At 38.7% G+C, this 27,914-nt stretch overlaps 2 protein-coding genes across 3 annotated transcripts in view; one reads left to right on the top strand and one right to left on the bottom strand.

Moving 5' to 3' along the window:
• Positions 1–5,565: 5,565 nt before the first annotated feature.
• On the top strand, positions 5,566–8,845 carry prlh2r (prolactin releasing hormone 2 receptor). Its single transcript, XM_026152890.1, has 3 exons — positions 5,566–5,599; positions 6,919–7,832; positions 8,282–8,845. The coding sequence occupies exons 2-3, from the start codon at positions 6,921–6,923 to the stop codon at positions 8,606–8,608; spliced, it is 1,239 nt and encodes a 412-aa protein (XP_026008675.1). The 5' UTR covers positions 5,566–5,599; positions 6,919–6,920; the 3' UTR covers positions 8,609–8,845.
• Positions 8,846–15,105: 6,260 nt separating this feature from the next.
• The window catches only part of bahd1 (bromo adjacent homology domain containing 1), a 34,794-nt gene continuing 21,985 nt past the window's right edge, over positions 15,106–27,914 (bottom strand). For both annotated transcript variants that reach the window (XM_026151713.1, XM_026151715.1), the window contains exons 3-7: positions 23,859–24,268; positions 23,391–23,550; positions 23,187–23,266; positions 20,206–20,297; positions 15,106–20,093 (exon numbers count right to left, since the gene is read on the bottom strand). In XM_026151713.1, coding sequence (XP_026007498.1) covers positions 19,901–20,093; positions 20,206–20,297; positions 23,187–23,266; positions 23,391–23,550; positions 23,859–24,268 — 935 coding nt within the window. In that variant the 3' untranslated portion in view covers positions 15,106–19,900. The remainder of the gene's footprint in view (positions 20,094–20,205; positions 20,298–23,186; positions 23,267–23,390; positions 23,551–23,858; positions 24,269–27,914) is intronic.

Below are 27,914 nucleotides of genomic sequence, written 5' to 3'. Positions count from 1 at the left end.
TGGCTGTGATTCAGTCCAGAAAAATATTGTAACATACTGTGTAACATTTTATTAATTTCATGTAGAAGTTTTTAACGATGTTTCAATAAAATATTTAAAAAAATGGTAAATGGTATTGTGTTCATTTGTCTGCTTGTAACTCCAAGGACAGTGTTGTTGAATTGCTTTAGATTTTGGGAGTGACAACGTTGGGTCTGGTACAATATGGCGTGTCATCAAGGGGGTATTTTAGGGCTTAGACGTGCAATATGGTGACAAATTAAGTGCACTCTCTTTCAGTTCAGAGATTTTAAACCAGGACATAAAAAAAATCATCTGATCCTAACCAAGTTAAATCATTTAAATGAGCAACAGCACACAACATATGAGACTTTTTAATTACTTTTTAAACCAAGCTATGGCAAAATGTGTGTGTGAAGTACACCACATTATTCAGTAGCTTGCAGAATCATCTTTAGTGGTACAAAAATAATTTTTTTTTTGAATTACTTTATCATTCTCTCCAGGACACGAGAGACTGATAAAGTGTTGCTTCAGTGAGATTTGCAGGCATTCTTTATGTGCAGCTCTCTTAAGGTTCAATCAGGTTGAGGTCTGGACTTTGATGTAAAGTTGCTGCTGTACTAGGGATCATTGTCCTGTTGGTTGACCCATATTCTTAAGCTCTCAGATAGCTTCACATTACTCTAGAATACTTTTTACAAAGGAGTTTATGGTGACTCTGTGACAGCAAGGTGCTCTTGTCCTGTGGCTGTAAAGCAAGCCAAAATGATCACCCTGTTAAGAACTTTAAATTTTAACATGCCAACTGAGGCCTGTAGAGTTTGAGATGCATCCCTGTTTTGTTTTCGTTTTTTTGCAGTTTCTCTGAACATTACATGGTCTGACCATGGTCTGAATTGGCTGGGACATCCACTCCTGGGAAGACTGGTAACTCCCTTAACTGTCTTCCACTTCTGAACAGTCCTTCTTGTTGTAGAATGATGGACTTCAAACTGTTTGGAAATGGACTGAAAACTCTTCCCAGATTGATAGGGAGCAACAATTGCTTCCTGAAGATCAATGCTGTTGTCTTTTCTTATTGGCTTTGTGATAAAACCCAAATGCTCACACTTACTGAAGATCAAATAATCAAGTGCATTTGATTAGCAGTACACGGCAACTATTTGGCCTCTTAATACCTATGGAAGGCAGCAAAGAACCGAGTTTGATTCATTCACCATTTTACAAGCCAGCGACTTTAGCAGTCACAGCGAGTCCACAGCCTGTTTTACAAAGTCCCTCGTGGCTCTGAATGACATAAAGCAAAGACCACCAGACATGATAAAATGCTCCGCTTGGTTTGGAATAATAATTTGTGTCTGAAATGGTGCACAGTGAACATGTTTTGAAACACACATATCCTAAAAAAAATGGATGAAAATGTAAATATCTTCGTTTCAAAATTTCAGGGTAGCTGAAATCAAAGCAGCACAGAGAGAAAGTTGGCCTCCTTCAGCAAATTCTAGCGTTAAATTTTGAACATGCATCATTCTCCACAATGAAGGTCACACATTTGAATCAAGTAGGAGCAAGAAAAACACATTTTCGAGAGAAGAGCTCTTTAACTCTTGAAAGGAAATGACTCATGATATCACACTGGTATCTCTGCTTGAACTCGAAGACTGCAAGTTGTGAAAGGACAAGTGGAAGCTGTGGGCTTTAATTAGGCAGGGCTGCTCAAATTACAAGTTGTTAAGGCTTTTTGTGCGTGGAAGCTAGGAACTCGAAGGCAGTATTGGTCAGTATTGGCTGTTGTTTTTATTTCATTTGTCAATTCTGTGAGACTATTTCATTGTCCTCATTGAAAGCTATTCATTGGATGGTTATATTGTATATATTCAGTTTATATGTAGAAAATTCTAGTGATTCCTCTCGGAGCTACAAATGAATCCCAACAAAATAACCAAAGTTACAACAACTCTTTAAAGTGGTACAGCTCGAAAAAGGGCATTATAAACTTCTTAAAAGTAATATGTATTAAAGCGTACAGACGATTTATTGATTGGCATCCAAGTGTAATTCTGAATTAAATAAACTGAATCAAATTGTGTTCATTTGAGTAACAGCAGCCATGGCATCATTATTTAATAGGACTTAATTCAATTGGGGGGGTCCTTGACATGAAAACCTTTGGATGTCCCTTGAATTAGATTACTCTTGGATCTAAACGGCTGAGAGAGTGAGATCAGAAAAAGCATCTCAACAAAACAGTCTTTGTCCTCATTTCTCATTCAAGTGGAGAACATATTCTGACAGTTACCTTGATTTAATAAAGTAGACTTTATTTAGCTTTTTCTAGAACATCCTTACCATTATTAATAATACTTAGGGACCAGCTGTAGCGGTCTCACAGAGACATGGTTTGTGGTAATAGGTTGGACTGGGATAATAGACACTATGAAGCTCTGAGTGGGAAGAAACTAAAATCTGGCTCGGGCTCAGCAGTAATTAAAATGACATTTTCATCACTGGAGTATGTTAATAATGAAATCTACTTTGATGTCCACATAGAAAGAGAGTTTCAGAAAGCCATTTAGCCCCAAAGATCAGTCCGTTAAAAATAAAAATAGCTAAAAAATAGCTAACCCAAAAAAAACTTGATCTTTCATGTCTTTGTTTATTAATTATTATATATTATATATTATGTTCCAAAAATATCTGTCACAACTTTCAATGAAATGCTTCAAATGAGAGCCCATGGATTGATTCCCTTGCACAGAAAGTACAAAAATGAATACTTTATAATTTAAATTTTAATTTACATTGCTCTCATTTTATCTGCTGCAGCTTCTCAGTTGGATGCCTCCCACTCTACCTCTGCATATAGCAGAGGCTCTCTCAACTATAAACCCATTCCTAGTCGCATATAACTTACATATCCAAATCTGCAGACCCTCAGTACAATCTGCATTGGGATCTATGGTCACAGTCCCAACACTGAGACAGCTGAAGTAAATTCCTCCCAGCAAGGTCCCTTGTTAATGAACTAAATCCCAGTAGCAGCAGCTACATCTTAGTGGAGCTCCTATAAACAGGATGTGGTGAAGAAAGAAAATCTCTGAAGGAAAAAAAGCATCTCTTTGTTAATATCAACACAAGCAAGTTTGTCATTTTGGGGGGATATATCTTCAGTGCAACTTTCTCTGAGGTGGACTAGCTTATGATTTGGTAAGTTCCACAGTAAAGCGTGGATATGTGGGAACTGAACATCATCACCATACTGTAATGATCGTATTTTATCTATAAATGATTGTATGTTTCCGATCTTTTCCTAGATTAGTGGACAGATCTTGATGAAATGTTGCACAAGAAACTGTGCCAATATCTTCAATATTTACAGAATAAAATATTAATTGTATAGATTTGTACATTTGACAGTCACTCAAGCGCTGAAAGGGACGTCAGATTAAATTGTAGCAAATATGTATATTTATCCATGTATGTATGTTTCCCGTGTCCCGCTGGGGAGCAGTGGTTTGCTTTTGTATTTAATGTATTCAATGTCAGAGTGTGGCCTTCAGTAGCATTCTGTACAGACCTAATGACAGCAGGAACTACTGCACATTTAATCCAGTGCAAACTAGATGAACTGTTTAAAAAAAAGTATTTCCAAATACAACTGGTGATGACTGGTGTGACGAAACCACCATAACCCACCACCATCCTTTCAACCAACACATTTCCAAAATTACCTAAAATATCAAATCTGAACAGACTTCTGGCTGCTCAGTATTTAATACATGAATTATTACATTTGCACTTAGTTTGTTTGATGGGTGCATTTTTCTTCTGCAGCCCTCAGCTGAATGCTGTCTCCCTAAATTGGCACTCAGTCATTAAACAAGCAGAACCCCTGTCTAGGACCTGAAAATAAGCCCACCACAAAGGCTCCATCAGGAGGACACGTAATGGGGCCGCTTGCTTTTTCTGACACACGTGAGGTTTTGCTGTGTGCTTTCTGGTGGCACAGTGAAAAAAAGAGAGCAATTAGCCGAAAATAGCTAAACACCTGTAGCTGTCACGTCTCCCACACTTGGACATAGTATACATGACATGTACAAGTGATTCAGAACTAGAGTGGTCACCGTAAAGGAAGACTCTGAGGTGGTACACCATTTGATTACTTCGTGGATGCTGCTAGAACAAACTGTTACCTTCACCACAGGAACTTATCAGACTGAAGAAAGGCCAGCTCGACAGCCCTGTCCACATCAGTGTCCAGTTAAATCAAAGTGGGAAAAAGTGGTCTGTGGAAGGAGAGGCTGTGTGCTCTAAAGCAGACCAGTCTGTGTTATTTTAAACTGTTCTGATGTGTCCTAACAGTAAACATCACACAGAAAAATGAGCAACAGACAGAAAACCAGTACAGTGGCTGTATGTTCATTGCTTTGAGTCTTCTCTCCAAACAAGCCAGATTTTAAGCTTCTCCCAATAGTGCTAAATTTACTCTTAAAGGGAGGAAAAATGGCCATGTCCTCATCGTTTACCATGTTGTGGCAATCAATATTAAATTGTGAATGCCATGGAAATATCGGTATTAGTTAAAAGCAGCATTTCAAAGCAACACTTACCAGAGCTCCATTGAAATTGAAACACTAATGATATCGTACCTTTATGTTAGAAGATTTCGAGCCTTAAAATGTCATCGTAAGAAGTTCATACTAACAAGTACTTTAAAATAGTGGCCACACTTTCTGCTCTGAATTTGATGAAAATCTGGAGACTACGTGGTTTCTGCACATGAATATGATTAACTGGAACTTTTGGGCATCTTAATTATCTTCACAATGAGATCTGTGCTCCCTTCAAGCAGCGAAACAGTCAAGCAATGAATGCCATTCGGTATTACCCTTGATGAATCATTCGATCATGCTGGTTTTGACTGAGACTCACAATTTTTTTCAAATTAGTTTTGAGATTATGAATAATGAATGCGAACTGCTGGAGAAACATCTTAATTGTTCAATTTGTATTCTGTTTCCTAAATGCTTTGTCTAGAAAGTGTCCGCTTTGTGGAGAACCTCACAGCAGGATCCTTCATTCATGGCGCTCCGTGGAGGGCGGGGGTGCACAACATATTCAAAATAATAATTTTGGACCTCTTTGGTGTTTCCATCCCAATGCCTGTTTCTGACCAAACTTGGGATAACACGAGTGAGAATGCTGTAGGAATGTTAACATAAAGGGCATAATTTGAGTATATAAAATCTCAGACATAATGTAAGTCCCACTAGAAAAATGATAATGATGTCATGAGCGATATTAAACCATAAAGAGGCTCAAGGTCATCATAAATTTGTCATTTTCTAGCTGAGATGCACTCCCCAAGAGAAACATTATAGGAGATTAGAATGATTTTACTGGAGGTGACTCACTCACTCACTTCAGCCTTTACTGTATCCCTTGTTGGAGGGAGAGAGAGCGCGCGAGAGAGAGAGAAAGAGCGCACCTCTTTATTCTGAAGCAGAGCAAGCTGCAGCAAATGAGTGCGGCTGCACAACAGCGGGACTCCCTGCAGGAAAAGGACTCAAACAGGTGCATCTGATATCTCCAACAGGTACTTTTTCATTTACTCTGCACTTCAGAAAAATTGCCAAGTGGCTGATTGCGAAATTTGACTCAGATCTTCTTCCTTTTGAGGAAATAAATTTTCAATCCGAGGTCGACCACTTCAGGTTAAAAATAGGTTGATCCTATTCATGTTTATGAATGATTTTGGATCCCTTTTGTATCTTAGAGAAGATGTGGTTGCATGAATCATTCTGAGCGGCCTGATCAGAAAAGGTCAGTAAGGAACTTGGTTGAGTCAGTAAGGGAAGAATATCTGCTCTGATCATGATTTAATTAGCTTCCTTGGGAAATTACACTTTTATGATTGTTCACATTCAGTATGATGAACGCATAATGAGGCAGTCGGCCCATTAATTATTATTTTTATTATTACTATTATTTGCTTAATGTAATGCAATATACAATATGCAATATTTTTAAATTAAAACAGCAGCTTAATATATAAAAATGCAAAACAAAACAAAATAAGGAAAATGTGTTGGGTATAAACTTAATGTATACCAAATCAAAGACATTAAATTGTAACAAAATTACATGAAAGATGTACATGTTATTAAATGACTTAAAGTCTGAATTTTGGGCATAAATATCTTCTTTTCTTGGTTGTATGAGTTTTTTAGATGAAACAATATTTGTAGCCGTTTTTTCATGTCAATGAAAGTTGAAACTGTAGCCAGTGCTCATGCCAAAATTACACCATTCAGCCCACTTTTGACTACAGGTGTTATTCATAGACTCCTCCTCTGATCTTACAATTTTCTGTGGTTTCACTCTCATTTTATTCAGTGATTTTTTTCTTTTCTTCTCTCACAGCCAAGTCTCTCATTCAGCAGTGACAGAATGTGAAACGAATCTGCATTCATGCCCATTTTCACACTCTTGCATAACATCTGATTCCAGTTGATGAATATTTCTTATTTCTGAGCGACAATAAAAATCACTGACGTCAGCCTAGATTAATAAGTGCAGATGTTCCAGCAGATGTGTGGGATGACCGCCTCTGAGAAGTTACTATGATTTCGAGGATGATTTCTGCTTTTCATAACCAGAAATCATCCGTCCAGTCAATGTGAGCTTTCTTCCTTTTTTCAATACTTTAGATAATGGATCAAAGATAATTGGAAAGGCTTTTGGAGAAGTAAAGAGAGAAATGTGTGCTGAGAATTTTGAAGATGAGCTTCAATTAGCCTTTTAAAATGTTCAAACACCCAGACGCTGCCATACTGGCTTCAATCAAAATGTTGATTAATAAATTACACAGAAATATTAATTGAGTCATGCAAAATGTGCTTGTTATTTCCGCAGCTATGGACTGGGAAAGATCACTGAATCGAACCAAGGTGAACTTTTCTACTCCAGCCTCCTCTTCATCTTCGCTCTTGCCTGACTCCTCGTCCTCCTCCTCTTCCTGCTGCAACTCTTCTCGCTCCATCTTCTCAGCCTCCCAGTTCTCAGCCCCCTCTTTCTCTGGGCTCGACCTCCTGTTTAACCTGAAGCTCATCTTCATCCCTCTCTACTCTGCTGTGGTCCTGGTTGCGTGCTCTGGCAACCTCCTCCTGCTCTTCCTCATCTGGCACAATAAGAAAAGACACAACACGACCAATTTTCTCATCAGCAACCTGGCACTCGTCGACCTGGTGATGTGCGTCTTCTGCGTCCCTTTGACCGCGTCCTATGCATTTGATAAGCGCGGATGGGTGTTTGGATCCCACATGTGCCACTTTGTCACCGTCATGCAATCCGCAGCTGTTTACGCGGCCGTCCTCTCCCTCATGGCCATTGCGGTGGATCGTTACGTAGTTGTGGCTTATCCCATCCGAAAGAGAGCCAGCTACCGCTTCTGCTGGGTTCTTGTAGTTCTGATCTGGCTCTCCTCTCTGGCTTTATCCACGCCTACGGCACTGCACACGGTCTACCTGGACCTCCAGGCGGCAGGCCTGCAGATGGCTGTGTGTGAGGAGTTCTGGGATGGCCAGGAGCAGGGTCGCCTCATTTACTCCTGTTTCATTCTCTTCTTCTCCTACTTTGTCCCACTGGTTGCTGTCTCCATTTCCTACTGTGCCATTTCCTATCAGCTGAAACACAGGATGACTTCGAGCTTGACAGCATGCACGGAGCTGAGATCTGCACGGGCCACCTGGAGCAGACGGAGGAAGAAGACCTTCTGCCTACTGCTGGTGTCCGTTCTCTGCTTTGCCTTCTCCTGGCTTCCTTTACAGGTGAACAAAACATGAGATTGCTGGTTTGAAGAATATGCAAATATATGGGAATCTAAATTAGGAGAAGTTCCACCTTATGAATCAGATCTTAGCAGGTCATCTTAACTTTGAAGGAGGGATAAAACAGGGAGAAACAGCCAGCCTGCCTTTGTCCAGAGGAAACACACTCTGCCTCAGCAATAAACACATCTCAGTCTGCACACAAACTGACAGTTCAATTGGGTACAGTGACTTGATGTTTAGAGTTTTCAAGTCAGTCAGGAAAGACTCTTTATATGGTGAAGAAATTGGCATTTTCTTTTCTTTTCTTTTCTTTTGTTTTTTTTTGTGCCAATTTAGCAATTTTACTTTTTCTAGTTTGTATTTCTTTGCTAGACTATCTGTTGGCAGTAGAAAAATGGCAATTGTCCCTTGAATTAATGTTTTGGATACCGATGTTTACTCCACAGGTGGTGAACCTGATCCGTGACCTGGACACAGACTTCTCCATCCTGGGGAAGAACTATATCAATGTCATCCAGGTGTCCAGTCACCTCTTTGCCATGAGCTCCGCTTGCTACAACCCATTCATTTATGCTTCGCTGCATAACAAATTCCTCTCTTACCTGTGTCTCCACTTCCTGCCCTGGAGAAAAGGAAAAGCGAAAGACAGGCGACAAGGGTCAAGCGTCCTGACGGTGTCTCACAGAATGCCGCGCCTTTACACCTCCACCATTGCGGCAGATTTGCCGGGTGTTGTTGCAAATAATGCCGATCCTCAAGAAAACTACACATAAGTGACTTTGTGGACAAACGGGCACAAGAATGATATGAAGCTCAGTCGAATGTATGAGGCCAAAGAAGCCAGACGTGATCCAGACAATCTTCTTCTGCACTTCAGATTTAATCTTGTCAGCGTTCATGCTGACAGACAAAAGGAGTAAAACGATAAGTCATTGTTAAAACACCAAAACCCACAACATGGGGGTGTAAGGCTTTCACATACAACAGCCACACTGCTGTGCCGCTGGCTATCGGGGGATTCAAGTGTAGATGATGCTTATTAACCTGAATAATATGCTACTGTTTGCTTAAAAAGCCACTTTTAGCTTTGACTTTGCTTTTGTTGTTGCAAGTGTTTTGTGTAATGGTTCTCCATAATTAGATTCTTGTGCATTTTAACACCAACCTTACAGGATCTTTACGCAAGCCATTTAACAATGTGTTGAACTAATGTAAATGTTTATTCACCTCCACCTTGAAAGACTGTGCATTAGGTTATTTCTGTGCATACTTCACGTGTAGTAGTAAATATGCTTTGTTGGATTTTGCTCAGTAAAGAGGGTAATTCAAACCATCTTTTCCTCATTCATTCATTTCCATTTTGTTAAGGAACACGAAGCGGTTCTGAAATAAATAATACCGTATTTCCATCATTCATTTCTGGCCTTGAATCGTTGAGCGCTTTTCAAATGTTCAACTATAGCTGTGGCATTTGGCAAACACTACGTGTGCGCGAGATCTGCAGCACTTTTAAATGTCAAAGCCGAACCGATGAGCGAGAGAGCCAGAGAGAAAGGGAGCGAGAAAAGGCATAATGTGTGCTGGTCATTACACAACTGCAATAAAGACACAACAGAGACCTTCCATAGATAACTATAGAACAGGAAGTTTGGAAATCCCGCCTAAAATAAACGTGTTTGCATTTTCCGACCTTGTTTGTTGACTGCCTTTTGCCACCTCGACTACTTAAGAGATGTCCGCTTATAAAAAGTGTGAATGTTGGCACAAATGAAGCTCCAAATTCATTATTGGGTAAATATTGATTTACTTTTCTCTCAAACAGCTTTTGAGATCACCTATCAAGCAAAGAAACAGAGTTTTTATTTAGATTAAAAATAATAAAACTGCTACTCATCACCCAAGTTACTGTTTATGAAACAAATAGGTTTCATAAAAAGAGCAACGCCATTAAATATAAATCGTGTTTTTGACAGATTGTTTGAGAAAGGATTTTTGTCTCATCACAAAGACATTTCTGTTAAAAAAAAAACCTCACACAACTGAAAAGCATTAGCAGTGTTTGTGACTGTGTCTGGTGTCTAACGCCTTTAATGTGAAATTATATCAGAAAATAGCACAGTCAATTATCCAGACTGGTATCTGCAAAAGGAAAAGTTAATCAAACATAGTTTCTTTGTTTCCACATATTCTTTTACCAAGCTAAAAAGATTTTTTGAAAACAAGATTATTGAAGGAAAACCATCTAATGCGTCTCATTTGAAACTAACTAAATGGCTTCTTTTCTTGAGATCACTTTCTCAGATTTTATCTCACACAGAAAAGCGCCTTGCAATTCATGGTGGTGCAGCGGCTGATTAGACACTTTACACAGTGCTTTTCAAGAGCAATTTGCAGAGCACAAAGTGTATATTTTAGCAGCTGATGTCAAAAGCAGACTGCTGTGTGAATATATGAGTTGACAAGTGAAGATAAAGAGGAGACAGCTTTTCATCTTATCACAGAAACACAACAGTGGTCATCTCTGCTAATGGCAACAACTGTCCACATGCAGCACACTGCAACTTTGTGCTTCCTGCTTAGCCTTGAAGTGTCAAGGACGACCTTCATCTGAATGTAAATGTGTGCTGCCCTTACAATCATCTTTGTCATGTTGTTGACATTGATCGACTGTGTTTATAATTTCCGGGTCCCCTTTCATGCTTATGATCTGAAGATTGTTACAATGAACTCTATACATTTAAAATATTCAGAATAAAAATGAAGCAGCTGCATCCTGAGACCTATAATAATGCAGAGAAAACAGAAATTGGTTTATAAAAGACTTTTGATGTCTGCTCTCACTGAAAGAAAGAAAAAAGCAGCATACAACAAATGACACAACTCTGAAATAACCTTTCGGGGCATTTTAAACTGAAGAAAACAATTTACAGGCTTTCACTACTGTATTGTGCTTTTTTCTCTCTCTAGACTTACAAGACTCTTAGTAAAAAGAGAGAGAGAAAAAACAAAACAAAACAATCCTTACCTGGAGGGTGCAATGTTGAGAGTAGTTTTTAAAAAAAGAATCACTGAGCATTTTAAGGGAGCAAGAAAATGCTGAAGAGCAGAGAAGTAGCAGCTTCTGCAACCATTAGAAGAGGATTTTGCAGAGATATAACAGCAGCAGGAAAAACAGGCTTTGAATAAATTCTGGGAGAATCTGCCCCTCAGCAGAATCAACTCAAGACCAATTGCCACAATAATCTGGAACTTTCCAGAAGATGAAGCCCCTGTGCCTGTGAGTCAGTACATCAGAGTGTAGAACACTACAAAGGTTCAAAAGACACGACAGCAGTGCAAAATTGGATTGAGTCAGGCAGCGGAAAGCCTTACAGGTGTGTAATTTAAACACCTCAGGACCTCGAGCAAAATCCACTTGCTCTTACCACATTTCTTGCAGCTATCTGACAAGATATATAGTAAGGAAATCCCATTTGAGGCAATTGCTTCACCTTTCTGGACAGTTTTGGGACGAGGGGAAATCTTTTGTTGGAGAAAATTTAGAGAAAAAAGCATTTTTTACTTTGATCTTGTTCCTTAAATGGTCATTTTTGTGATTGACTACAGCCTGTTATCGTAAAAGGTGTGACTAGGTCAGGCTGTACCAAGCTTTGATTCATCTACGTACTAATTTATACCTATACTCAAGTCCTTTTTTTCATTTAAATAATTAGACTGGGTTTGTAAAGTTTACATTTGTACTAACTTACAGCTACTTTGGCAAAATATCAAGTTCAACTGTACATTTTGAACAATTTCAACTACTCACTAAGATTTAGGTTTTAAAATATTTTTGTGATTCAAATAGCCGGGGAGGAAAAAGACATTTAAGCATAGTAAATTAGTTTAATGTGACGATTTTTAAGCAAAAAATTTAAAATTATTGGAGAACAATTTTATCCATTGTCTTTGTCAGATTTTGACTCACCATGCAATACCACATGGAAAGCACCTGGTTGACAATAGCTTCATTTTTCAGCATGACAATGAACGCAGACACACTGCCAGTGCAGTGCAAGGACACCTGAATAGAAAAATACACAGTGGAGTAGTATCATTCTTGGACTAACTTCACCTGGGGCCCAGATGTCAATGTTTTTGAAGTGCTGTGGGATCAGACAGAGAAAGGAACAAACCAACTTCCAAAGAAGAGCTTGGAAGTCCCAGATAACTATTCCTGAAGACCATTGAAGAAATGACAAGAAAACTTACATAAAGGTGTTCAGGCTGTGTTGAAGAATAAAGATGGTCACACTAAAGTTCAAACTCAGTAGAGCTGTACAAACTCAGTTTTTGTCTATATATTGCATTTCTATGTATGTTTTTACATGTTTCAATAAATCATGTGCCTATTTTTTATTGTCCTAGCAGAATATAGGCAGATCAAGACTTTTGCATGGTACTCGATCCATTATGATTAAACTGTTTTAACACATCTTCTCCCCTTTGATTTTCTTTCTCTCCCTCTCTTTCTTTCATTCTTTCTCCCTGTCCTATCCCCCAGTCATGTCTGTCCCGTTTGTAGCAACCGAAAATAAAATAAATTCATAATTATAATAAAGGTCAATCAAATGGACCAATATGGCAAGGCCATGATGATCCACTTGGTAAAATAAATCCGCTTGGCATCTTTCTTGGCCTTAAGACAACAATTCTGATGGCTAAAGATCCAAACGGGACACAAAAAAACCCCAAAAAAACCAAAAAACTGTTTTAACACACAACCTTTTATTACGGAGTTTTGTCAGCTTCTATAAATTAAATACTGCCAACATGTGTTTGACTCTTTCAACTTTTTGCCCTTCCAATTTTCACTTTCTTTCAGTTCAGTTAAATTTTACTTATGTAGCGCCAAATCACAACAACAGTCGCCTCAAGGTGCTTTATACTGTATTTCAGGACCCTATAATAATACAGAGAATACCCCAACAAATAAATGTCCACTATGAGAAAGACAGGACAAAAGACATAAGACAACCAGAGATGAATAATTACTAATGATTAAATGCCAAATTATTATTGTTGTTGTTATGATTATTCAAGACCTTGTATGTGAAGAAGAGGATTTGAAATTTGAGTGGATTTAACAGGGAGCCAATGAAGAAAAGCCAACTGGGAGATTATGCTCTCTCCTTCTAGTCCCTGTCAGTACTCTTGCTGCAGCATTTTGGATCAACTCTGCTTTCTGGTCCCAACTCTGGATAGTCATGTTTTTTGGGGGTCATCAAATTTAGTCAGATTTCTACAAATGAGTGCTGCATCCAAAATGTTATGGCGGACATCTCTCATAACATGACCTGTTTTTTCCCAGAAAATCTTTCAGTTATCTCTAAAGTGTTTTCTTGGACACCAGAGAAGGCCAGAGAAAACTACAGTCCGAGAGACATTGTTCTGGCAAAACTACACACCTGTTCACTATGAATTTTAGTGACCTCCGACGGACGTAACTGGGTGTCAATACCCTAACGTAAATTGTTATTTAAAGAAATCTACCAGGCCCAGACAATCTGCTATCGTTGGTGGCTAGCTTCAGAATTTTCCAGAGTACAGAGCCTGTCCTCCAGAACGGTAAACAGGCTACATTTATAACTAACATGATGCTTGTAATAAGGAAGCTTAACAACAACAATAAGCTTAACAGCTGCTACTAAACAGGAAAGTGTGTAAGGGACAGGTGAAAAAACCATGTTGCTAGTGACTCAGCTACAAGCTAAGCTAAGCTATCGAATTCTTACAGACAGAATACTGTGAATATAAATAGCAGGTGATTCAGCAGAGTGTGCTCTAGACAAAGCACCTGGATATGACACTATGTTGTTATCTAAAGGTTGTTTTTTTTTAATTAAACAGGCTACATAAAACACCACTGTGAGCTGTAATAGGAACATGAAGTGATACGATATCTCAGCGGGAGCTAACACACAAAGATCACAAAGTGCTTCACAACAAAATGCCAGAGCAGTAAAAAAGAGAAAAAAAGAGTTAACTAAATGCTAGTCTACAAAGATGGGTTTTTAGTTGTTTCTTGAAAGAGATCCATGAGTCCACAGATTTTCTCATTCCTATTTAATTAGTGCCTTTTCTACTTCTATTTTAACTGGTAATGTGTCAATTTTAGACATTTTCACCATATAATTGTTCAGCTATATTTATCCCTTTTGTTTCGACTGCTTCGCATTTGACTAACAAATCATTTCTAGTGCTATTTGCAAAGCAATTTAACTGGTAATTTAGTACTTGTAGCTGCTTTAACCCAATAAGTGTCTATCCATTACCTTTCAAACCTTTCTGACTCTGTGTGTGTATTTGAAACTAAAACTATTTATTCCTAATATTTAACTGCTTCAGATCCACTGATTTCTCTCCCTAACTGCATTAAGCCTTACTTGGGAACCATAAATCTTGTACTGACAGTCAGTACAGATATTCAGTAAAGAAAGTAACATAATCATGACAGGAATTTGCTGCACAACCACTGAGAATTCACATCATATACAGACTGATGACTATATAAATGCCATTCACACAGACATGTAATCACACTAAATAGCCCAGTGTGTGAGCTGAAGCAGATGAGCTTTCTGACTCACACATGCTTGCTGTTACAGATGCAAATCACTTACCTGCTCATGCCATTTAAAATCTCAGAACCAAATTTAGCTGTGCCAGAGGCATCATGCATATTCATCACAAGCCTAATTATCGAAGTTAGATGACTGATATCTCCTCATTGCTCCTTTCGAGATGCTGCCTCTCTTGTCTTTTCCATCATGATCTATGCAGCACAACAGACAAAAGGGCTTGTATCCAGTTCAGTTGAAAAAGGGGATTGAATGAAACAAAAAGCACAAACAAAAGAGAAAGATTTGAGGCTAAATTATTTTTATGCATGGTAAAAAATATTTTACTTGTGATTTCCAATCAAATCAAATCAAATATGCAATAAAAACTGATGTAAAGAAAAAAAAAAGACTGAAAGAGACGAGATCAGCCATGATTATGTAGGTTTGTGTGTTTACCTTTTTCCACATATGCATGTTACACATTAATATTTATCTCTGAAACCTTTTAGTAAGTCTGTGCTTTGATTATTGCAATGACTTTTTAATTTATTGAAAAACAAATCAGAAATTTTAAAAAAAAAAATTGTCCAAGTGGGCCACCATGTGGGCAAGAAGCATTACTGCATCCATAATAACATATGTGTAGGTAATAAAAACTCAGAAGCTTGTTCAAACTCATATATTATTTATTACAATTAAATATTTTTCTTATATTACAGGTCCATTTGAAACCATACAAATAATCTGTGCTGTGATTAATATTTCCAAGATATTTCCAAAAAAAAAAGCCATGCAAAGAAACAAACAAATTCACATAAGAAGTACACCTGGGAATGAAGTTCAATTCATGGTTTAATCCCCTGCCCTCTTTTAGTCTTAGTCTTTTTGGTGAAAGCATTTCTTTGTGGTGATTCAAGCTCAATACCAAGAACTGTGTCATCTGATGAAAAGTGAAAGGCATTTGAAAGGTACGCAAAAACTACAGTGACTATTTGTACTTTTCTTTGTGGAAAATTCTTGGAATACATGTAATACAGGATAATGGGAACAGGCACAGAGGACCAATTAAGACACAAGCATCACACATCTTGATTAAACATAATTAGTTTGCTGAGTGATTCCTAAGGCCATAAAATGTGCGTGGTGTGGTTTTCTAATTCTGGATTTAAGTTGTTGAACCAAATCAAACCAAATATTTTCACCTGATTCAAGTTGGCTATACTTCATACACCATCAAGCAATATTCAGGATTTTTTTTAAAACGTTTGTTGAATAAAGACATGATAATATTTAAGTCATCGGGACATATTAAAATAGCATGGAATAGTTTTAAATTCAGATGAATTGAAATAAACAGAAATAAATGAATATGAGACATCTATTTAAATTATTTCTGAATTCAAACAAACAAAAAATGTCTATGCCACTTACAGAGGATAAGGAGCAAAGGAGATGTAGGCGGGATGTGAGCATTTTAAAGTGATTCCCCACCTAAAATTTTGACTATCAAATACTACTGTGCTTGTAGGTCAGGTGTAACGCCTCCTTCATGTAGATCAGCAGCTGTAGTCAGCTCATATGTCCTTGTGTTATCGTGTTGAGTGTGAGTATGTTTGTCCGAATGTCTTTTTATCTGTATTTATGGAACTTATTAAACATACACTGAGAGGTTTATTATGATAACGTGGTTTAGGGAAGCTTCTCTGGACATTTTGACACAGTTTATTCACCATGATGACTTGCATCAATTAATGTTTATAAGAAATGATACAAATCAAGCTAACTATTATGTTTTTCAGGAAGGCTTAAACTACCAAGTTAAAGCAGTGAGGAGGGAGCCAAGCGGTTTAGCAGGACAAAGTCACAACAACCTCTTGATATGAGTATAAAACGTGGCTTTTTTCTTTTTCTTATTGTAGCAAAAATCATGAAAAGTCCCCAAATGAAATTTTGTGTCATTATATGAAACAGTAGCTGAGATGAGATTCCACTTTCTGTCAGAAAAGCAGTTTGAGAAATTGAAAATCCATCTGGTAAATCTTTTGATATTCGGTCTAAAGAAGTGGTTAGCTTTGGGACTTGCAAGAGAAAGAAGAATTTATTTATTAGAATGCTTCCAATGATCAATGGGCAAGTTTTTTTTTAATGTTTCCTTCAAATGGGGTCCCAAATCCACATAATGATCTTTGCATGGATAAATCAAAGTTATGGTAAGATATCCTGCTTGGCTTTTCATAAAGACCATAAATCTAAAAAAACAAACAAACAAACAAACAAACAAACAAACAAACAAACAAAAACAGGTATATATAATATAATGCACAAATAGTCAATAATGGGCTGTGATATGAAAAGAATAAAACAATCAGTGACACCAATCAATGTGCCAAATTTTGCATTGCTGCTTGGCCCCAGGTGATTGACATTTTGTGAACAAAGCTTTCTTGTGGAGAGTTACCAAAAAACAAACAAACAAACAAACAAAAACAAAAAAAACAGTATGCAAGCTTGTTTATGCCACTTAAAAATATATGTTTTTGGCTATCCATAAGTAAAAAAAAAAAAGTGGATTATTATCTCAAAGTTTTGACCTAACTTCAAGTTTGAAGGTGTTTTTTATAAGTATTTTGAGTTATTTTCTGATATTTTTTGAATTAATAAATTAAAATGTTAAGATTCTTAACTTGAATTGAATTGAATGGCATAATAACCCCAAATTGTGACTTATGGATGGCAAAAAAACATTTTTTTTTCCTCAATGGCAGAATGCTCTAAGGTCTGCATGTAAGAAATGAATCCGTAACCAGCTGGTTAGCTTAGCTTAGCCTAGCATAAAACCAAAAACAACACAAAATTTGCTAACAAGAAATTTGTTATAACACTTTGATTTATACAGACTAAACAAATTACATACATAATGTTACCTATTATGCTCACAGATGATAAGGGTGCATCTGGCTTTCTACCGCCCGCTCCCACTTCCAAGCGTTATAGATCGCTAAGCTAACTAGCTTCTGCTTTATATTTAAAGTACTGATATGAAAGAATTGTCAGTATTGTCATACCACACTTTGTAAAAAGTTAGTTTCTCCAAAAAAAGAAAAAAAAATCCTCATCTACTCTCAACTAGTTAAGTAGTTTGATACCAAACATCACTCTCAATAAAAATTTTGATTAAGATGGACTTTCAGGTCACATAAGATCACAGGTAACACTGAAATACATGTCAAGCATCTAGGAATCAAGATCAGCGCACTTACTAGCTTCATAACTCCAGACTGTGATCAATACACGTTACTAAATAAAAGGCTGGGAATGTTCTATAAGGCAGCAAAGATCCAGGGCACAGGCTAATGGTAAGTTAAAATCAGTGAAGCAATCGGCATTTAAAGATGAAGAGGCAAAGCTTCACCATCTCAGGGGAAATGAAAAGGAGGATGACAGGAAGCTGGAAAAGGCCAGGGTACATTTTGGTCCTGCAAGGTTTAGCATCTCTGGTCACATGTTAGCGCATGTCCTTCAAACCGCATCTGAGATCCTTCCAAATACTCCATATGTGTCCTCAAATCTGCCTATTGCCTACTTCAGTGTCTCAAAGCAAAATTGCACGAGCTTGTATTGGGTAAGCGAGCTGAAACACAGAAATACTGCTGCAAAGACTCTCACACTTATACAGTGCAGCTACGGAGAGACATCGTCAGCCTCCTTTCTAATCAGGAATGCAAGCCACTCATCTAAAACTCTTTAAAATGATCTTTTGAAAATAAATTATATATTTTCTCAGTACAGACATAAATACATATCTTTTCTCAAACATAGGAACGAATCATCATCACAGATCTAAATGCTACACTGACTACATTATTCACCAGCTCATCAGTGAAGAAACAAGAATATACGTGACTAACTGATGCCATCTGCCACTAACAGACACCCATCCAGATATTTAAATGCAAATATACAGTACGCTGACACCGGAGTCAAATCACACCTCTGGTAAACAGCTTTGAAAAAGTTAAATATTCCTCGGCATTGGCATAACAAAAATCCCCTTTAATGCTCGGCTGATCCTCGCAATGTGAAAGCAAGCAAACTAAACTCTCGCTGTCTTTTAGCGGTTAGCATGCCCGTGTCTTCACTACAGATACAGATACGGAATAAAACCTGCATCTCTCTCAAAACTTAAGTAGAGAAGAAGCCAAAAAACCTTTAATTGCTCACTCTTGTTATACTTTTTCACTGCTAATTAGATTCAATCAAACCGTTTGACTGAGAATGTCTTTCATGGCTATCTTTGGGGCGCGCTGCAAAGCTCTCCAAAATCAATCACCATTAGACAAAAATGTCAATTTCAATATTTGGGAAATTTCCTCACATGCTTGCTTGCTGAGATTTGGATGAGAACACTCTCTGTATACGTTGTAAGCACACAGCTGGAGCCAGCAGCTAATTAAGCTTAGCACAATCGCTCCAAAAAGATATGTATGCAGATATTCGTAGTCTGCTTGTAGCCCACGTTCTATCAACCAATCATGTTTGAGCATGCTTCGACTGCATGCATTTAGAGGGGGAAAAATAGGGATTGCTGATTTACTGAAACACACCTAGCTTCTTTAAAACTGATCTGTAGTCGCATGCAGTCGATAAACCTCTGACAGAACAGGTGTTCTTGCCCTTGACAGCTGCTAATTACATATATAGTATCCGACCATTGCCCCGAGAGTCAGACTTAGACTTTATGCTAAGCTATACTAACCAGCTGCTGGTGATTATTTCATTTTGATTAAACAGACATGAAACTGATTCCTTCTTATTTATCACAAGCAAGCACATTTCCCAGACTATCACTATTTCTCAGAACAGCATGAACACAGCTGCATTACAGTAAGATTTCTATATGCCGTGTCAGTAGAAAACGCCATGTTTTCACTATCAAATGGACTCAGTGCAGCTCAAAGCAGCAGAAATAAACTGAGTGAAAAAAAGATGTGATTAAGTCTTCAGCTGCACCATCCGGTGTGGCACAATATGCCACATATTTTCATTATCTATGGCATATCAAGATACTTTGTGTTATCTGTTGTCTGTCAGGCAGATAGTAGCATTATTCACATGAAACATCGAGTTCTCGGCAATCTAATCAAATTTCACATTTCTAAGAGCTACAGTAGCTTTTTCTACAGCAGAGTACGTTCCAGGTTCTTCACACAGCTGCTACAACACCAGAGAGCCATGTATGATAAAAGAAAAAGATTTACACTGCCATAGCAACTCTTATATATTACGTCAAACCATTAGTTTACTTAATAAATGCGTGACATGTAAGCATGAATGAGAGACTGAAAAGAAAATAAGCTGTCAAGCCGTCGTCCGAAACTCCAGTTCCTCTCTCACGGAGGCAGCCAGTGAGAATCTGTGGCAGATGAAACCGGGGTGTAATGTGATGTCATGCCTCGTCAGATACTACTGCAGGTTCTTGAGGAGGCGTCCGTAGCGGAAGTCGTAGACGTGTCGACAGAAAAACACCAGCTCTGGGTCAGTGTCATCGGGCACACAGTGGTGGGTGGGCATGGCGTTTCCAACAACAGGGGGCACTACAAGGGAGGCGGCGCTGTCGCTGACGCCTTCTCTACGGCGTTTTACCAAGGCACAAAATCTGGACAGGAAACAAACACAACATGAGAAACTAACCTCAAAAACACCCCTAATGGCTCAAAACTACCTGAAATTAAGAACACGACAGAAAGTAAAAATGCTTTCCTGCTTACCGACAATACTGTGCCAATGTTAGGACATAGCATTTGTCCTCAATACAGGCCACACTGTTCACATCCTGGTGACGGGATGCAAAGACCTCATTCTAGAGAAAGACACTCGGGTTAGATCCATACAAAAAAGCCCAAACAAACAAACCCCATCATGATATCCTCTTACATGTAGAAAGAAAAAGAAAAAAGTAGCGGGTGGGACTTTAAAAACTAAATCTCTCTTCTAAATTTTAAACAATCCCTCCTGCCTCACCCTCACTTCCAGATTTGCAGAGAAAGATGCTTTACGTCATCCTCTGTGACAAAGCCGTGTTCCCGTTCTCACACTGCTGCTCTGATGTGTTTGTTGTCTGTCAGCGCACGCTGAGAGTCGACAGACTTCATGTGGTTTAATGTTTCTAGACAGTGAATTGAACTCGTTCCTCTGGGAGATTACTGACATCAGGACGTGAACACAATAGAGACGCGTTCCGTCCGCGAGCGTACAGTGCTGTGCAAAAGTGTTAAGCCACCTTTCATTTCTTTATCTTTTGCTTCTAAGGAGTCAGATTTATCTTCAGCAAAGGTTTTCCAGGCTTTAGGAAGGTCTTCCAAAGTTTTTCTTTGTACATCAGCTGCTTTTTCACTTGACCATTTACAGAGGAATTTTTGTTGTTGTTGTTTGATGAGTTACTTAACACTGCAATAAAAAGACTTCTAACTCAAGAGATACACCATTGTTGTGTTTACACATAACAGAAAGTTAACAAAGACCCGCTTTAAATGTTATCTTCAGTCACTTTGTTACTATCTGCTTATTGCAAAAACATATAATTTGTTCCAATTTTCTTAGTTGAAGATTTGAAAAAAGCCAAGAATAACCCACACTGACAGGTATAAAAATAGTACTTCTGCACCAACAAGGTGATTTCCAAAGAGCTATTAGCCAAAAACTTGATGTGCCTCTGCTCGGTGCAGTGCAATGTGTCCTTAAAAAAATCTGAGTAAATTGCACAATGGGAGGACAAAGGAAAAAGTGGTAGGAGGTGAACAGTCTCTGAAAGTCCTTAAGAAAAAGGAAAAAAGCAAGGACCTGACCCAGGACCTCAGAGATTAATCTGGCCCCATAGTTGCTTTACTGTTCACTGAAGCCTCATCAGAAATAGTCTCAGGGGAACGGTGGCTGTCAAGAAGCCAGTCTTAAGAAGGGGAAACAGAAGGAAAAGGCCAAAAGAGAAAAAGAGCCATCTGTAACGGAACAAAAGGCAGCAAACATACAAAAAAGAGCTTTGAATGTTCTTCAAGACGCCTGGAGAACTATTCCTAAAGACCGCTTAAAGAAATGACAGGAAAGCTTGGATAAGAGAGTTCCAAATATTGACTTTAAAGCTTGTTAAAATTATCCAAACTATATTTTTTCCTTATATGTTGTATTTCCATGTAAGTTTGCATAAGAAATCTTTGCAGTGATAAATAATTTCATAGCAAAATTTTACAAAAAATAGTGATGATTTAAGACTTTTGCACTGTACTGTACAACTGTGCATTCATTGCTTTGATACAATGGTTATTCTTATTCTGTAACACAGTTCAAGGTGTCCCAATACAAAGAAATATACTTAATGTCCTTGGGCAAGACAATGAGCCAATGAGAGTGAAGGTGAACACCTTACACTGGTATTTGAGTGAGAAACAGCTTACAGCCTGCTATAAATACACTGCTGAATTTTTCCTAAAACACCGTTCACTGTACTTTGTAAGCAGCTGGTGGTTTAACAGAAGTAGACAGCATACTTTTTGGGAACAATCTGCAGCCCTGGATTAATACACATTTAGTGCATTTTTTAAATATTAAATCAGCAGGATTTAAAATAAACTACATCATCAGGTTTTGGATAATTAGAGAAGCATTTTAGCGTGTTCCCTTTCTTTCTGTGTTTTAAAGTTTACATAACATGTGTTGTTGACAATAGAAAACACATTTAACACTATAATAAGAGTCATTATATTCATTAATAGTATCTAAAATCTCTTCTGGTTTAGAAAGCCAGCACGAAGCACACATTACAGCCATTAGTTAAGCATGGATTACAATTTTTTCCCCTTTTTTTAAAATCACAGCACTCAACCTGCTTGTTGTGAGAGTGTGGAAACCCACAATAATATGTGTCAGTCAAACACCTGGATCCACCTTGAACCGTGCCGTAACCTTAACCGCGCCAACACTAATTTTACAATTCCATTTGATCCAGCTACTAGAACTGCATCAAAGAGGCGAGTAAAAATTACATGGAAATTATGCAGTTTAAATAATTATGCAGATTATTATGGATCATGCAGCAGGCAGGATTTTCCAAACTTCCTCGCAGTGCACTACAAAGCAAGGCCGTTTAAAGTTACATGACCTCGAATTATATATCGCTGTAGCTTCTGAGTAGAGTGTGTTTCACCAAACAGTAAAATGTGGACCTAAAGTCAAGTTTCCCCTAAAATACTTTGTTATAGAGGCAGCGGATTGGCCTCTGGTGCAATTTCAGCAGCGCTGAATGATCATAGCACCATTAAAAGGATATTATATGAGCACTTAAGGTATCAGAGAGTCTCTTTGATCCTCTTGTTCTCCCATCTTAATAGACATTTGGGCTACTTTATAGCTTTGTTAGGCCATAGGAGGACTTGAGCCTTTCAGTGTATGTCTCAGAGAAGGAGAGATATGCAGATAAAGGAGACACGAAGGTAGTAATCAGAGCCTGGCATATTGCACATAGTGTTTCTGTGAGTTATTTAACTCCTCCCGCCAGAACCGGTGATGCTTTCTATTAAACGTACGTGAACTGGCTCGACCTGTGCATCACTAATAGCCATGATTACAGGCGCTGAATATGCTGCAGTTGACACAAGCTATATTTTAGATTTGCTGGTCTATAATTACCCCTGACAGTTATTAGAAAGCCGTGGTTAAAAAAAAAAAGCATTTCAGAAACACACGTCAGCCTTCTCACCTCACAATGTACGCTGGGGTTGCGTCCTCCCTGTGTGTGTTCTGGACGGTAGTACCAAAGCAAACTCATCATCAGCTCTCCTGAAGGAAAGAAAAAAAGTAAAACATAGCACGTCTTTAACTTCCCTTCTCAAACCAGTTATTACCACATAAATGCGTCTTCTCGTGTGGTCTGAGTAAATGCTGCGTACAGCGAGCATACTACCTGACTCTGGCTCTTCCCACAGAGCTGAGACCTTAGCCACGTAAGGCAGAGACTTTTTTCTAGGTCCAGATTTCAGCAGAACAGTGTCTCTGACTCTAATCAGCTCCCCGTCCCTGTGGACTCCCTCAAAGCACTTCCTCAGCACCAAAGTGTCCTCTCCCTGGGAACACAGCAGCAGGAAATACTGACTCCTCTAGCAGTCAGAAACTGATAAGCTTTGAGAGGCTGTGGAGTAAAAAGCTGCAAGATGTGATTTGTATTGAATGGCTTCTGCGCCTTGGTTGTCGGGGTTGCTGGATAAAATGTAGTAAAAAATAGTGAATAAGCCCTGATCCAACAGTGAAACAGGTGTTATGAATCACCCCCCATACTCTCTCAGGACACTTCAGTAAAATTACATCAGCTCTAATTAAAAGTGGTGCCATTGTGGCTGTGTCAAAAAGCACCAAAATGACTTTCTCTACATACCACAGAGAAAACCTCCTTCTCAAAGGACAGGCCAAATGGCCTCCAGCCGTTGGTGGATTTTTGGCGGCCATTCTTCGGCTGCTTGGCAACCGTTTGCCCTCCGTCACTGGCACAGCTGAGCTTCTGTTTCTTGTTTCTGTTGAGAGGGCAGACAGCCGAGCTGATGCTGCCGGTGCTGCGCGCGCCAGACCTTGACCCGCTGGGCTGCTTGGCACTCTGTGGACACTCCTTTGCCACCTTCAGCGGAGGCTGCGGTTGGCTGGGGTCAGACAGCGGAGTCTGGATGTGGGGCACTGATTGGCCGGCTGGAGGCACAGTGGGAACGGGGCAGCCAGTAAGGATTCGAGGGCTGGGACAAATGGGGATAGAGGAGGGGCTGTGGTGGTCATTGATGGTTGCTGGGTAGTCATCTGAGGAAAGAACAGAAAAGGTACGATAATGTGAAATGAATACAGAGTACTGAAACGAGCCCTGCATGCAGATTTCAGAGCAATAACAGCTATTGAATCGCAGCCAAGACACACAGTTTATTCTTCGCCATTTGTTTTCATGCTACGCCCTCTTTCACGTGGCTGATGAACATCTGCAGGAAACATCACGCAACCAAGCTTCAGCTGCAACATAAGCAGAGTTTCTGCTTGGCTGGAATGACAAAAATTTTCTTTAGCTATTTTACTTCAACCTAATCTAGTTTATTTTGTTTATTTGTCACATTGCGAGATGGTAGCCCTACTTTTCTGATGGCGCCGTAACTGATCATTTCACTGTAAGTATGCTGTACCTTTTGGGGTGCGTGCTGTATTATGGAGTGACTTAACCTTGTCTAACTTCCAGGTACTTTACAGGTATTTCATGGGAAAGGAGACACCAAGGACACTTATTCCTTTACACTCACTCTGAAAGATGTTTGAACAGTGATTGTGAAAAAAAAGAAAATAAATTAAGTTAGATTTCGGTCCATCATGATGAGGTCACAGGCAAATTTTTGACAGTATTTTTTTTTTCTCTTATAAATTGCTGAGGGGGAGCAGTTCTCATTTAGATCAAATAAAATAACAGCTGAATAAGAGAACATCAATCGTGCACATCAACATGATGAATATTGAAAAAGGATCCCAAAAGGCAAGCTTAATCCACTCCATAATACGGCCAACGCCTTGAAAAACACAGTGTACTTATGACCTAAGACACTACCTAAAACTATTTACACTGTACTGAAATTTACTTGCAGTATAATTATTTCTTTGTTTCCTATAAAATCCTGAATTGTTATCCCCTCATTCAAGTGTACCTACCTTTAAGTATTTGTAGATAAATATAATTACATTATCATTTCAAATAAAACCCACAGAAATTCCATTTGATTACCGGGAATTGCGCCCTTAATTGCGAGCCGTATCATAAGGTGTTACCTAGAACTTTGAACTCTGATACGAGAGGCACAACAAATACTTCGTTTCTTAATATTTATGCTGAAGTAGCAAAAAAACCAAACAGGCAGAGCCTCAATTAAGATCAATTATAGTCTTTACCATGCACACAAACTAGACGTTTCTCCTACAGTGGCACTGAAAAACAAGACAAGCATTCTGCTGTGTGAGAGGGGGGTTGTGCACACTCCCATGACACAGCTGCAGTGGTGACATTAAGGTGAAGTGATGATCAATGAACCCATTTCACAGCAGATTTGTGCACTTGTCATAGCAGGAAATATTCTTAACAGTGGCTCAGCTGCAGTCCCTGTCCCAGGCAGGAAGCCACAGCTGAGGATTAGATTACCAGGATCCTTCAAGCTCGCTCACCTAAATAGAATCCAGTCATTTTTAATGTTGTCAATTACACCTGTGCTTTTCCTGCTATGGCAAGTCAAAATCTCTGCTGACCGACCTATTTGTTGGCTTTTTGAATCTGAACCTCATCTGCTGCATTTATCGAATCCCTGAGAGTACATTAACACTTTTTTTTTTGCTGTCCTAATAATTCTACCCAGTAAAATTTCAGACAAAGATTGCCTGATCCTGCTTGCCTGAGTTTTTACTGGAAAGTCCATCATTTTGTTCCATTCAGATTAAACTACTACTCATATATACTGTTTTTGTGATCCAACTAGTATTCTACACGTTTTACGTTATTGTGAAATACAACTGTATACCAATCAGTAATTGTCACAAGCTGTCCTCTGCAATCTGATGAGTTTTATTGTGTGCTCAAGAATGGGACTTTACAAAGACTGCTTGAATTTATTTATCATATTTTCACCAGCCAATAAAAAGATTTAACGTTGTGTCCAGAGATGGGCAGTAACTTTTTTCAGCTAACGAGTAAAGTAAGGGATTACTATTGCAAAAACTATTACCGTTACTTTCCCGTATGAACGCTGCGTTACTGCGTTACTAAAACCGTGAATTTTTGCGAGAATGTCTCATGACAGTGACATAAGCGAGTGCGACGTTCGTGACAACAGCTGTGTGCAGATCAACAATGGATTATATATCGATTGTGGGAGAGAGTATGAGCGTGCAGCGTTTAAAGCGTGGAAGTACTGACCTTACTTTGAGTTTGATTCCATAAAAAGTGACAAAAACATTAGGGTCCATCGTGCGTGGGAAGAAAACTTCTTTTTACAGCGAAAAAAAACCCTAAACTTCCAAGCAAGCACCGAGTGCGCAACAACGTAACGGGAAACTCACAGAGAAACTCGCGGATTCTTCAACTGACCGCGGCACACCTGCACCAGGGTAAACCTCCGCCTACCCCAATCCTGCTTTACAGGTGAAAATAGAGCAACAGGACCGCTGAGTCTTTGACTTTATTTATTTTCTGCTGTGTTTCACTTGCATCTATTTGAAAGACTATGGAAGCCCGTTTCCGCCACTAAAAAAAAAAAAAAAAGCTAGTATCCATAACTCAAAATTTCGAGTTATTTTCTCGAAATTTCGAGTTATTATCTCGAAATTTTGAGTTATTATCTCGAAATTTCGAGAAATATAACTCGAAATTTCGAGTTACTTTTCTCAAAATTTCGAGTTAGCTCTGCCAATCAAAAATATACGTGAATGAGGTCGCTTTCTTGTTACCCGGAAGCATATGGCGCAGGACCGCGCACTCAAAAACGGATCCCAACAAATTAAAGTATGTTTGCTGATAGTAACACCATGTGATTCAGCTAATAACACAGGGATTTCATCATTTGTGAAGCAGGCTGAAAACACTCAGCAATCTGTGCATTCACGACTGGATGTAATACCGGTAGCTTAGCTGTAGCATTTGTAGCTGAGGGCTTCAGCTTCCGGGTAACATGGAAATGACGTCATTCACGTAGATTACTGATTGGCAGCGCTAACTCGAAATTTCGAGTTGCTTTTCTCAAAATTTTGAGTTAATATGTCGAAATTTCGAGAAAATAACTCGAAATTTCGAGAAAATAACTCGAAATTTTGAGTTATGGATCCTTTTTTTTTTTTTTTGTGGCAGAAACGGGCTTCCATAGAAAGATCTATCGCTTTATCACCTATTCAGGTTGTAAATCCTGTTTTTAAAAAGTAACTAAGTAACTAAGTAATTAATTACTTTTGAAAATAAGTAATCAGTAAAGTAACGGGATTACTTTTTTGGGGAAGTAATCAGTAATTAGTTACTGATTACTCTTTTCAAGTAACTTGACCAACACTGGTTGTGTCCCAAATTACTAATCCTGATTCATTTTTTATAGTAAGAAGGTAAAATTTTCAGACGTTCAAACATCCAACCAGCCCTTTTTCTTGCACTTACATACATTTATGTCTGTATTATTTATAATAGTGATAAGACATCTGTATTTTTCATGCATTATGTGATGAACAGCAGGTCCTCCTGCACATTTGCTGAGACTCTGAATCATGAGGTATTGCCATCTTTTCTTAAAAACTGATGCTTGGGTGAATGAGCACTTCGAGACGTGCATTTCCTCCATCCTTGCACTTCTTCCTCATTTCCTTCCTCGCATCCCCCGCTGGGCGAAGCCGAGATTCGAGGAAGAGACGAGTGAGGGAAGCGAGAGGGCCCATTAGCCAAATG

This window comes from Astatotilapia calliptera, chromosome 19 (assembly GCF_900246225.1).
Source record: "Astatotilapia calliptera chromosome 19, fAstCal1.2, whole genome shotgun sequence".
Lineage (NCBI taxonomy): Eukaryota > Metazoa > Chordata > Actinopteri > Cichliformes > Cichlidae > Astatotilapia > Astatotilapia calliptera.
This window is presented reverse-complemented; position numbering and strand designations above follow the sequence as displayed.